The 12,592-nt window shown below is 43.0% G+C and overlaps 1 protein-coding gene across 3 annotated transcripts in view; it reads left to right on the top strand.

The window, feature by feature from the left end:
* The window catches only part of FNDC3B (fibronectin type III domain containing 3B), a 334,918-nt gene that overhangs the window by 253,384 nt on the left and 68,942 nt on the right, over nt 1-12,592 (top strand). For all 3 annotated transcript variants that reach the window (XM_070406793.1, XM_070406792.1, XM_070406791.1), the window contains exons 10-11: nt 896-1,034; nt 4,450-4,503. In XM_070406793.1, coding sequence (XP_070262894.1) covers nt 896-1,034; nt 4,450-4,503 — 193 coding nt within the window. The remainder of the gene's footprint in view (nt 1-895; nt 1,035-4,449; nt 4,504-12,592) is intronic.

Raw genomic sequence — 12,592 nt, 5'->3', positions numbered from 1 at the left:
GAGTGTATTTGTTTAATGCTGGTACCAGGTGAAGGAGTGAACTCTTCACATTGGTAAACTGCACCTGAACATTGTTTTTGTTTTTTTAGAATTAGAGATGCAATCAGCAGTAGGAACCAGTTTCTGTGTGTGAAACATACATATTTCTACCTAAATATTTGCAATGTTATTCAAAGATGTACCTGTTGTTTGTACTTTTTTGCTGCCTCTCCAAACTTTAGACTCTCATCACTGCTTCTTGTCTCTTTTCACCAACTCTTTACTTTTAGCCTTTTTCCAGACAAAGTCAACTGGAGAGTGACTTGTTCATTTTTAGAATGTATATTTGGAGACCTTTCTGGGAAATAAGGATATTTTCTTATTTAGCATAGATTTTTTCAGTCAGTAGACCTTGCCTATTTTAAACGGGGCTCGATGGTTCTTACCATTAACACAGTGGTTCTCAACCTTCTGGCCCTTTAAATACAGTTCCTCATGTTGTGACCCAACCATAAAATTATTTTCGTTGCTACTTCGTAACTGTAATGTTGCTACTGTTATGAATTGTAATGTAAACTTCATAACTGTAATGTTGCTACTATTATGAATCGTAATGTAAATATCTGATATGCAGGATGGTCTTAGGTGACCCCTGTGAAAGGGTCGTTCGACCGCCAAAGGGGTCGCGACCCACAGGTTGAGAACCGCTAGCAGAAGGAGAGGCATGTTCCCTGCTGGAGTGATTATCCCCTGGGAATGCTGACCATAGTTAGGGCAGGACAAGGCCACCAGCGAAGAACAAGAGCCATGGAATGCGCTACATAAATTCTGTTTCTCTGTGGAAAGCTTAGATAACAGCCCTGGTCTTCTGTGATGGGCCAGGGCCACTGACTGTACTTGTCTGCTTTGTTTCCAGGGTATATGCCATGTACAATTCCGTGAAGGGATCCTGCTCTGAGCCAGTGAGCTTCACCACCCACAGCTGTGCACCCGAGTGCCCCTTCCCACCGAAGCTGGCGCACAGGACCAAAAGCTCACTGACCTTGCAGTGGAAGGTGGGTGGCTCAGTGTCGGGAACAGGCTGAAGTCTGTAGCCATTTGAGACATTTATTTAGCACTGTTCCAGTTTGGTGATGGTGTTTGGTTATCTCCATAGTAACTATCTGAAATAAATTACTATGATATCAGAAGTTGCCAACTCTCTGAAAGGGTGTGAGAGAGAGACTGCAAAAACCAAGCCTTAGCTCTGTTTGCAAGGGAATCTGGAAAATTTCTTAGGATTGTAAGCAATACATTATGTGATATAAATACTTAAAATAACTAAAATTCATCACTTTCAAATGGTTTTCATCACTTTCTAATTCATCTCAACAAACATTTGAGGATTTCAGTCAAATGTTTTTGTGAAGATTTATAGATAACATAGGTTCTGTTGGCTTCTTTTAGTGGCGATTCTGAAATGTTTAATATTTAAAACTGCCTAGGATGATTAGAATTCTAAATGACATTGATTAAGATTTCACTAATTTTTACTTATTAGATCTTATCAGTCAGGATTGCTAATGTTTTTAGAAGTCCAAATCATGTAATAGTTCTCATGAAATACCATTTACTGGCTACAAATGATTCTTGCCAAAGAGAGGCCCTTCACGAATTTAATGAGCTTATTAGTCAGTCATACTTGTGTGTTTGCAAGCAGATAGGTTGTTATTAATCTCTATAGTACTTATTTCTATATATGAATATTTTAAAAATAGTTTAAATGTAAAATTTGTAGAAGAAGAGATAATACAGATTTATGGTATTTGGGGAGAACATTAACATGTGAAAGAAATGAGATGGTTAGTGATATTTGTTATTGGTGAAGAAATATTTTGTCGTCTTGTTCCTATACCAGAGGGTCAGATTTATCTAGGAAGCGGGTAAAAGCAGTTGAGAGCAGTGGTCAGCAACAGAGCCTGGCCTTCTCTAGACCCCTCTCCCATGGGCAGCTGCATTCTCATTGCCAGCGGCCGACACTAAGTGTGTTATTTGGACAAAGGCAAAGTTTAAACTGGCTCAGAATCTGAACTATTTTATTTTCCTTTCTGGCTTCCAGGGATAATCCAGGTCAGTGATTCCCCACCTTTTCAGAGTTTGAACACCCAATTGGTCATTGTTATTTAACTTCTTGGAGTATACACATCCATTTTTAAATGTGTTCTATATTTACACATGTGCATATGTAAATATATCTTTAAGGAAAAAATTAAAATTCTTTTTTTTTTTTTGGAAAATATAAGAAACCTTCCTAAGAATACCAGAGGGACCCGGGGTCTCACCTAAAGTTGGGGATCACTGATATGTGCTCTGCTGAAAACCTAGATGCAGTACAGGTTTTGAGGAGACTGGCAGCTCGAGGGAAAAGTTTTCTCATGAGGAGGAAAGTCTTGTAAATGTTCTTTCTCTGTTTATTTAATTGTGAATCAGAAACCGCCTCCCATTCCTTTCAGCCATGTGCAAACTTGAAAGTTCTGAATTTAGTTCAGCTTTTATTCAAGTGTTCTTAAAACAGATTTCCTGATCTCAATCTTTGGCTGCGGGCACAAGGACAGGGGACCATGCTCTGACTGCCCATCTATCCTCGAATCCACAGACACTGAGAGGACTCAGCCACGGGAGACAGGGTGGAACCAAACCAAAGTTGGTGTTCCCACCTACAAGGATTTAGCGGCTCTGGTGGGGCAGAGAAGAAACTACTAAGAAACAATTCCTTTACAAGCTTATGAGCCGTTATAAATGCAGTTCTCTAAAACTTGAGCCTTATCCGTTATTTAGAACATTAAATGTGTCCCTGTCCACAAAAGCCTAAAATTGCAGTGCAGTAGAGCATACAGCACTCACCTGAAATCTGGGTCTGGGGACTCAGAGATTATATGACTCAGCAGGAGAAAGGAAGGAAAGAAGAGCGAGAAGAGTTTCTGTATTAATTTAACTAATAGTTACTGAGCCCCGGATGATGTTTTGTTAACAATAATAAAGCAACAGCTGCTGTTTACTGAGTGCTTCCTATAAGACCAGGTAGTTTAGTAGTTGATTTACATATATTCTCCCAGTTACTTGTCACACACATCCATTCTTGGAACAAGAAATTAAACATTGATATTAAGCAACTAACATCAGATCACACATGACAAACAGCCAAGCTGGGCTTCAGATCAGCTCTAGTGACCAAGCTGCCTTTTGCTAGAGGCAGGCACTGCAGTGTGCAGAGCTCCTGTGCTTTCCTGGGGAGGAGCCAGGCCCAGGAGCCTCTCCCACTTAGTGTCTGTCTCTCTCTCTCTCTCTCTCTCTCTCTCTCTCTCTCTCTCTCCATCTCCTTCCTTCCCTCCCATATTACTCTTCTCATTCCCTCTCTCATCTCTCTCTTCCTCCCTTCTTCCCATCTCTCTCTCTTTCCCTCCCTCCCTCTCTCTATCTCTATCTCCATCTCCATCTCTATCTCTATTCTATCTCTCTCCCCCTACTCTACTACCCTGGTGCTGTGAAGGAACCCCAGTGCTGCACTGCACTCCGGCAGGTCTAATCCTGCAAAACACTCTTTTCCGAAGTTCTCTGCTCCTCTGCCCGTTGTCCAAGCCCCGTTTTCTCGGTGAAGCAGACTTCGGTGTGCTTTTAAGAAGAAAGCAAATGATCAGACTTCTTTTTGCTAATTTGTAAAGGTCTAACAGTCTCTGGTAATCTAGTCAGAGGATCCCATTTTTCCTCTTTCTGTTTAAAAGGGGGTAAAACTTTAATACCAAAGAAGGCTTTCTAATCTTAAGCACTTTAAAAAAAACCTGTGTGGGAGAAATTAGAAAAATATAGATTCCAACTCTGAGCCTGACTGGGTCAGCTCTATCCCCCCAGACCCTAAGCAGTGCCTGTGTTTCTTAGCTGCCTTATTTCTCCTCTACTCTTGAACCTAAAGTTGCCTCTTAAAAGTTGTATCCCCTAGCCCTAGCTGGTTTGGTTCAGTGGATAGAGCATCAGCCTGCGGACTGAAGGGTCCCAGGTTCTATTCTGGCCAAGGGCACATGCTTGGGTTGTGGGCTCGGTCCCCAGTAGAGGGTGTGCAAGAAGCAGCTGATCAATGATTATCTCTCATCATTGATATTTCTATCTCTCTCTCCCTCTCCCTCTCCCTTCCTCCCTGAAATCTATAAAAGTATATTTTTAAAAAAAGTTGTATCCCCAGAGGAAATAGGCCACCATGTGGGTGTAAAGGTAGAGGTGGTAGAGAGTCAGCTTTGGCTATTTGTGGAAATGATTTCTTAATAGTGGGGGGACTTTCTCTACAGTTGAATTGTATTAAAATTGGTTTGTGATAATGAGTGACCAAAGAGATGCAGGAGCTCTCCAGGGTTATAGAATAACACTAGCATTGATATTGTATTTGAACCTTATATCTGTGAACAACTTCCTCCAACCTCTTATATTGTTATTTTTTAGGCACCAATCGACAATGGTTCAAAAATCACCAACTACCTTTTGGAGTGGGATGAGGTAAGCCTGTTTTCACATTCATCTAAAATGTGATTTCAAAAATACAATTTCTGAACAACCACTGTTTTATTTTTTTTATTCTTTTTGTAAGATTTGCTAAACACAGAAAAAAATGTAAATAGAGGAAAATTTAAGCCAATAGTTATTGACTGAAAAATGAACATGGGTAGAAGTAGCATAAAGAATTGTGCATTAAAACACATTTACTTGGCCTATTTGCAAGAAATGCTACTGAAAGAAAAGACAGGATCTTAATTATTTTGGGGTCCCGAGTGTCTAGCCATTCATTAATTGTTCTGTCATCTTGACTGTATTTGAATGTCCTGTGTGCACTTTGGTGTTGTACAGCTGGGTGAGTGGAGAGCACCTGGAGGTCTCACTCTGCCCCTGTGTGATACCCTGTCGGGTAGAGCATCCTACAAAAGGTGCGCCCCTCTGCTGGTTCTGTTGCCAGAGGCCCTTGAAATGGTATTCGTGGTGGAGTCTCCTCTTCTTGAGGCCACTCTGCGCTGAATGGCGACCCAAGTTCATTTCTGGTCTTGCTGAGCTACCAACAGGATCTCAGGCAGGAAACAGTGTAGAGGACTGTCCTCTCTGAAAAGCAGCTGTGCTTTTTGTACCTGGAGACATTAATTCTATTCATTCATTTACCCTTGCTTTAGTCTATTTTTCTGTGATCGAGCAGACTAGGATTTTAAGACTCGAAAATCAAGTTGCCTAGTCTTTGCGACTTAAATTCAGGGGACTTGAAAGATTTAGAACACAGGTTTAGGCTTAGGCAAAAAATAACTTGTCAGGTATGGAAAAAATATTTTAACCAAATTTAGAATGAAAATCAGATGAAGTTCTCATGATGAAATTTTGATGTGAAAAGGGAGCCCTTCATCATTCCCTGCAGAAGCGTATTTTCCCATCTGGGTTGCATCTGAACAGCTAGAGTTGAAAGTTACCAAAGACAATGGTCTTTTGTTCTGAGGATCCTTGTGAATAGTTCCTGTGCACAGATTGGTGAAATCTCAGGTGTAACTGACGTTTTACAGATTAGGTGGATTTCGTGTTAAGGTCGTTTGATTGGAACGTGAAACCACCGCTGTGGCCCTTGTGAAAGGAGATTTTTATAGGCAGTCAGGAAAGGAACTATCTTCCCCTCTCCTCTTCCTCCCTGAGGGTGAGTGGAGGTGGAATGCAAGTCTGTTCGAAGTGTGTTGCTTTGTTGCCCTGACCTGATGTGTTGTTTTTTTTTCTCATAATTTGAGGTTTTATACTGAGATAGAATTTATTAATAAAGATGAGGCTTTTTTTCATTTCAGGTATCTTCTCAGGGCAGTGTATGTGTGTCCTTCCCTGTGTGTTTTGCTCTTCTCTGACTCATAAGTAGTGTCAGAGGAGTTGAGTGCTTGAATGGGAAACCTCAAGGGAATCCCAGGTGCTGCAGGAAATGGTACTGATGCTCAGTGGTTGGCTTCCTCCCTTTTGAATCTGGGTTGGGTAGTGTCCTGGCCTGATGCTGAGAGGAGATGTGCACTATTTCTGATGACCTTCTATAATCAATAGGACCCTCAATGGCAGTGGTTCTCAACCTTGCCTGCACATTAGAATCACCTGGGAATCTTTTTAAAATCCTGATTTCTGGGCCTCGTCCTCCGGAAATTCTGTTTCTTTGTTACTAATGTTGTGGCCCCACCCCATAACAAAGAAACAGAATTTCCGGAGGATGAGGCCCAGAAATCAGGATTTTAAAAAGATTCCCAGGTGATTCTAATGTGCAGCCAAGGTCGAGAACCACTGCTCTATGGACTAGTGACCACGAAATATTAAATGGTTTGTTTTTGGCCTTCTTCTGTTTTTCCTCTACTTGCTCTCCTTCCATCGTTTCCTTATTTCCACCTTAATTCTTCTGCCTTTCCCTTTCCTCTCTTTTTTCTCCCCCACCTTGTAATTCCTGCAGCTCCGCTTTATTAGTGATTCAGCTTCATTGATTCTCACCTACCATAGGCCTTTTGCCAACACAGAAACGCTTTTACTTTGTATGGCATAATATTCACCTTCTAGAAAAACTCTGTAAAGTACCCCTTGGAAACGGGATAATTGAAAGAACACCGTGATGAGGAGATGTGGATTCCATTCTAAGCTTTCAGCCAGGTCACTTGACTTCTCTGGTCCTCAGTTAGCCCTTCAGTTTATGTGTACTTTTTTTTAAAATACATTTTTATTGATTTCAGAGAGGTAGGGAGAGGGAGAGATAGAAACATCAATGATGAGAATCATTGATCGGTTGCCTCTTGCATGCCCCACACTGGGAATCAAGCCTGAAACCTGAGCACATGCCCTAACTGGGAATTGAACCGTGACCTCTGGGTTCATAGGTAGATGCTCAACCACTGAGCCACACCAGCTGGGCAATTTATGTATACTTATATCATTTATGCTTCTCAAACCTGGTTAGTGGGATTGCATCTTCTGACAAGAGAATATTTTGGGATCCTTTTCACTGCTGTTGGTCTGTTTATTGATCATTTCAGCATTTATGGAAAATACCTCTCAGTTCATATACATGGCATATGAATACTATTCACTGTTGTATTAGGGATCTATGATGTTGGAAAGATACTGTCCTTATTCGGATAGCTGAAAAAGCTAATGTCATGCTACCCTTCTATACTTGTGAACAGATACAAAGAAACAGACTTAGACTCATGCTTCTCAAATTGTTCCATCCATTAGCTTCTTTGTTTTATATCTCCCTCCTGTTCCGTCTCCTTAAAAAGATGAAAAAATGGAATCATTGGGTTTCCTGGCAATGAGGAGAGTACAAGTAATGGTAACTAGTTCATTCCTGCCCACCCTATCATTTCAGAAGTCAAGTTTCTGATAGTCTGTATTTCTAAAATTCTCAGCTAAATTGGTGACCAGCAGGTCTGGAGGCAGGTGTGGCCCCAATGAGGAACAGAAACAGAACCTTTATAGCGCAGGAGAACGCTGGTACACCACCTCTCCTAGACCCGTTGCCATTAATGGCAAACCACTGTTCTGTAGAATTCACTTGGAAGTCACTCTCTGAGTTCTTCAATTAATAAGAACTGCTTTTGTCTATTAATAATTGTAACTAGGCAATTCCTTAGTTTTTAAACCAATGTGGGAAGTCACTGTGACTATGAGATGGTAATGAGCAACTAAAAATGGAATGCACAGGTCCTTGGCTTTTCTGCATTGGCCACCAGTTTCCGTTTTCCCCTGAAATAGATCAGTTTTCATAACTTGCAAAGGTGTGGCCTTGGCTTGCCATGTCCCTGCATTGTGCTGACTAGGATGAGGTGTAGTGTGTAGAGCCTTGGAGCCTGCAGTCTGGCCTTAAAATTTTGTAGATCTCCAGCCCCTGTTTGCTGCTCCAGGAGACCCCATTATGAGCAGCAAAACAGGAGGCCATTTTCAAGGCTGTTTTCTACTTGACTGTTGAGAGTCATCATTGCCTTTCAGTTTCTTTCTGCTGACAATATGCCCCTGCCCCAAGTTTAATCTAGTACAGCCGTGAGCAAACTACGGCCCTCGGGCCGGATCCGGCCCGTTTGAAATGAATAAAACTGAAAAAAAAAAGACCGTACCCTTTTATGTAATGATGTTTACTTCGAATTTATATTAGTTCACACAAACACTCCATCCATGCTTTTGTTCCGGCCCTCCGGTCCAGTTTAAGAACCCATTGTGGCCCTCGAGTCAAAAAGTTTGCCCACCCCTGCTCTAGTACATGACTTCGTTACTCTGAAGGCTGGCAGAAAACAGGTCTGAAACCTTGTGATGGTTTCTTTCTCCTGCTAGATTGGATTATTGCACCTAGTGCTAATTTAAAAACAATCAACAAAAACACTTTTATGAATTGAGTTTTAGTTTAATCCAGAACTATGAGTAGGATCAGAGTTTCTTACTATTTTAACAGCAAAACAATGCTTAGATGCTAGAGTTAGAGAGATAGTGCTTACAGCTCACTCTCCCATGGACCTCCCTGAGCTGTTCCCTGTGACCTGCCATCCCCTCCGGCCACCCGAACTCGGCCCTCTGTTGCCTCTCTGCTGGATGACATGTAGAGGTGGGAGTTTTAGAGGCCTGTAGGGTAGGGATGGGCTTTTGTGAACAAGAATCATGAACCTCTGCATAGATTGACACATAACGCCTGCCCCGTCTGGTTTAAGGGATAGTGATCTGGCCTGTTCCTTGAAACCTTGAATAAAAGTCAAGGAACAGAATTTCACAGTCAAATGGGAACTTTTTTTCCATTTTAGAAAACATAAATTCCATAAAGGAAGTATTTATGGAAACTTAATTTGTTGTGAGTTCTGCTCCTAAGACATTGTTTTAAATCATGCTGTGCAGAATACTAACTGCAGGTAGTTATTCATCAAATGCTGATCTCCTGAGGTCTTGCTGTGAATCTCTGGCGTGGATTCATAGCAATAAGATGTATCAACAATGTGGCGTTCGCCTAAAGAGATATGGATTTGTAGTCTCTGTTTTGTCTCTAACTAGTCAAGCAAGTAATTTAACCCCCAAGCCTCAGCATCTCCACCTGAAAAATTATGTCATTTGTCACGGAGGTGGGTAAAGATTGAATGAGAGTCAGTGTAATGATTATTTCACGTCACCTAAGCACAAGTTGAAACTTGGGGTAGAAAAAAAGTCTATAATTAGAAGGACTGAATGAAAGGAATGGGACATTCTTCTGTTGGGAATTTGATCAGGAACCCTGAGATGAGTGTCTCTGGTTTGCACTAAACAAAAATGGGTGTTGGCACTATATATAGATGTTCATTGCCACTAGCTTAGTTTCTGGACAAGACCTGTAGGGAACGTACGAAAGAACCAGAAAAACAGCTTCATGGGAATGTACTAGTGGAGTTACCAAGAATCTTCCTCATGTGTGACTCAGCTAGCCCAGAAAGCAATTTCACACGTAGCTTTCCTGGTAACTAATGTGCCAACACAGCGGACTGAGAATAAATAAATACTATAGAAATCGAGGGGTGTATAATTTGAAATAGAGCAGAAAAGGCCAGCAGCAGGCAGAGCCCGTATGCCACCAGGGCGTCAGCAAGCCCGTGGTGCCCAGTGGTTCTGCTGCAGAAACCTCTGTGGCAGCCCCAGGCTGTCACTTCCTGGACATCTAGTTCAGAAGGAGCCACCTTAGCTCATTTTAAGAATTGAGCTAGCCCATAGGAGGTACTGGGTTAACTAGTTTATTAATCAGATACCTTTAACTTAGGTATTGACTAGTTAGTATTGATCATCTTTCGGAACTATATTCACTTCAAGTGAATTTGCAATGGCTTTTCAGGTTAGACAGCAGCCGTCCCTGGGAGAGCCTGGAGTGCCAGGAGGCAGCCTGACACTGGGGCTCAGGGTTGAGGAGAGCCTCCCTGAGACCATGCAGCGGACGCTCTGTCTGAGATGCCTTGTGGCCTTACGTGGCCTTACATGGCATATGGTGGATAGTATGTCAGGCCCGTGGAGAAAACCAGGAAGGCCATTCCCCAACCCGTCCCCAGTGCCGGGGGTTGTTTGGCACGCCGTCTTTCACACAGTGCCTTAAACCGAACCAGTACCTGGCAGAGTAGCTGTGTTTTGTCACATCACAAACCATCTCTGCCACGTCTGAGAGTGCTTTCAGAGAACCGGGTGAATAGCTTCCCCGTGTAGGTCCTGCCGAAGGAAGCTAGACAAGAAGGACTGTAACTCTGTGAGGTCCATAGTTGCCAAAGGCAGCACTGAGTTCAAAGGAGCCATCTCTCTCAGGGACCTCAGCCCCAGTCATCTGCACACCTAAAGCAGATTCTCTACCTGCTTTTTATCGCTTGTCACGTGCGCAGGACAGAGTTATGTGTTTGGGCAGCAGAATGTGTGGGGAGCTTCCGGCTGAGGCTAAGTTACGCATACCCATCTTGGTCCTCATGTTTGTTGTGCTTGTTGGCTGCCAGATGGAAGGCAGCAGCCTGGGCTTGGCTAGATGATGGGCTGAGCCATCCAGCTCTCAGTTCACTTGTGACTAGTCCAGGCTGCCTATTCCAACATCGCCACCTCGCTCCTCCTTTCCCTTCACTGGGACAGTCAACACATTGATCTTATCAAAGCAGTGACATCTGATGCACCCCATATATTCAGAGATATAAAGGAAAGGTCCTGGTCATCCTTGCCTATTTCAGGTAGCTAAGCCTCTCTCACTAATAGGAAAGACTAGCATGCTGGGGGATAAAATGAATACAGTGCTTATGTAGGAGCCTGCGACCACAGACTATCCCACCCCCTTTTCTTACCTTTGAAAGCTCCTCTGTGCCAGAGTGCTCAGTAAAATGAAAGAGGCATCACAGAAGAGAGTGAGATTTGGCACAGGGAACCTTCGAATCCCCCCAGATGTGGAGTGTCTCCGCCTCCCTGTTATGAACCCTTCTTCTATATGGTTATGCTGCACATACATGCTCTTTTATTTCTCAAGCCAACATTTATCTTTGATGTTGCCTAGGGTCGGCCAGTGCTGGAACAACTTCTAAATATAGACGTCCTAGCAGACTAAATCTTCGAGCCTGGCAGTAGTTCAGTTGGCCAGTAAACCTTATTTTTTATGTGATTTATCTTTGCCGTTTCTGACAGGTTGAACTATGCCTGTTACAGGGTGCCCAGTCCAGAATCACTCAGCCCCTGTCTGGACCCAGCAGCCATAGGCCCACAGCACATGACAACTGATCATCAAATTCACGTAACTCATTTAGCAGACAGTTATCAAGCCTGGTTAGAGCAGATGGAGAAGACAGCAGGCATGGCTGTGAAAGAACCTGTAAGAGGAGGAGGTCAGTGGGAAGAAAACATCAGGAAGAGCAGAGTGGCAAAGGGAGCCTGTTCACCATCAGTTCTGGTGCCCTGGTGTCGGCCATTCTCATGTTCTTGTGCCAAAAAGAGGAACAGGAAGGATCATTTCCAGTCTGTTAATTTGAAGTAAATTGAAAATATCAGCCAACCTCATCTATCACTGCCAGTTTGGGCAATGCCAGCATCCAGGGTCATAGTGCCAGGGTAATTGGAAATGTTAGCCAGAGCGGCCACATTCCCCGCAGTCTAGAGAATGACTCCTGGCAGGAAAACACTGTGGCCTGAGTTAATTGGAGTGTGTGTGAGTTACATGTTAGAATTGGCCATGGATGCATTAATTCCTTAACAGGAAAACAACCCATTTAATTGATTCATCTTCCCAAGTACTGAGGACAGCTTTATAAAGATAGATAAGTTAATAAAAAGAAAAAGACTTGAAAAAAATTGTTTTCAGTCTTTTGGTTACTTAGTTCTACAAATTAACAGTTACTTTTAAACATTTTAAACTAAAGATGAATCAATGGTCACATTTTTTCATCTTCTACAAAAATAATTGTTGGAATCTCTTCAGAGAGGCCTTACGTGGTGGGATGGTTTTGAGGGAAAGGGCCTGTGCTAAGTGCATGTGGGAAATAGAAGCCTTTATTTGGGCACACGGTAAACATTTGTGTGCTGGCTTGCACGCACACTTCCGCTCCCTCACCTCCAGGTTATTTATAGTGCAGGAGGAATTTATAAAAGTTTACTGGGAACTTCATACTATACACATATATGGACATCAAAATAAGAGGGTAATATTGCATAACAAGTTACCCCAAAACCTAATGGCTTAGTGCAGCCACCTCCTTATGCTCCTGGATTAGGGGAGGGAATTTGGACAGGGCACTGGGGGAATGGCCTGTCCGGGTTCCACAATCGCTGGAGCGTCAGCCGGGAGGGCTCACTGAGATTCGGATCTTCTGGTTGGGTCTTCACTCACAAGTCTAGTGGTCACTCGCGGCACTGAGAGGCCCTCCCCTGGGGCTCCCTCACAGCATGGCAGCCAGGGGGGAGTCAGAATCGCTAAAGTTAATGTTGCAGGGAAAAGACAGAAGCTTCACCTTTCAGATCCAGCCTTGGAAGTCACACAGCTGCATGTTCTCTCAGTCATGAGTGAGTCACAGCACACCCACATGAAGGGAAAGGCCTGTAGGTTTGGCTCCTCAATGGTCGGGAATCAAAGAATTTTGGGACGTGT

Source organism: Myotis yumanensis, unplaced genomic scaffold (genome assembly GCF_028538775.1).
Source record: "Myotis yumanensis isolate MYYU_CA2020_CCGP unplaced genomic scaffold, mMyoYum1.0.hap1 SCAF_2, whole genome shotgun sequence".
NCBI classification, from domain to species: Eukaryota; Metazoa; Chordata; class Mammalia; order Chiroptera; family Vespertilionidae; genus Myotis; species Myotis yumanensis.
This window is presented reverse-complemented; position numbering and strand designations above follow the sequence as displayed.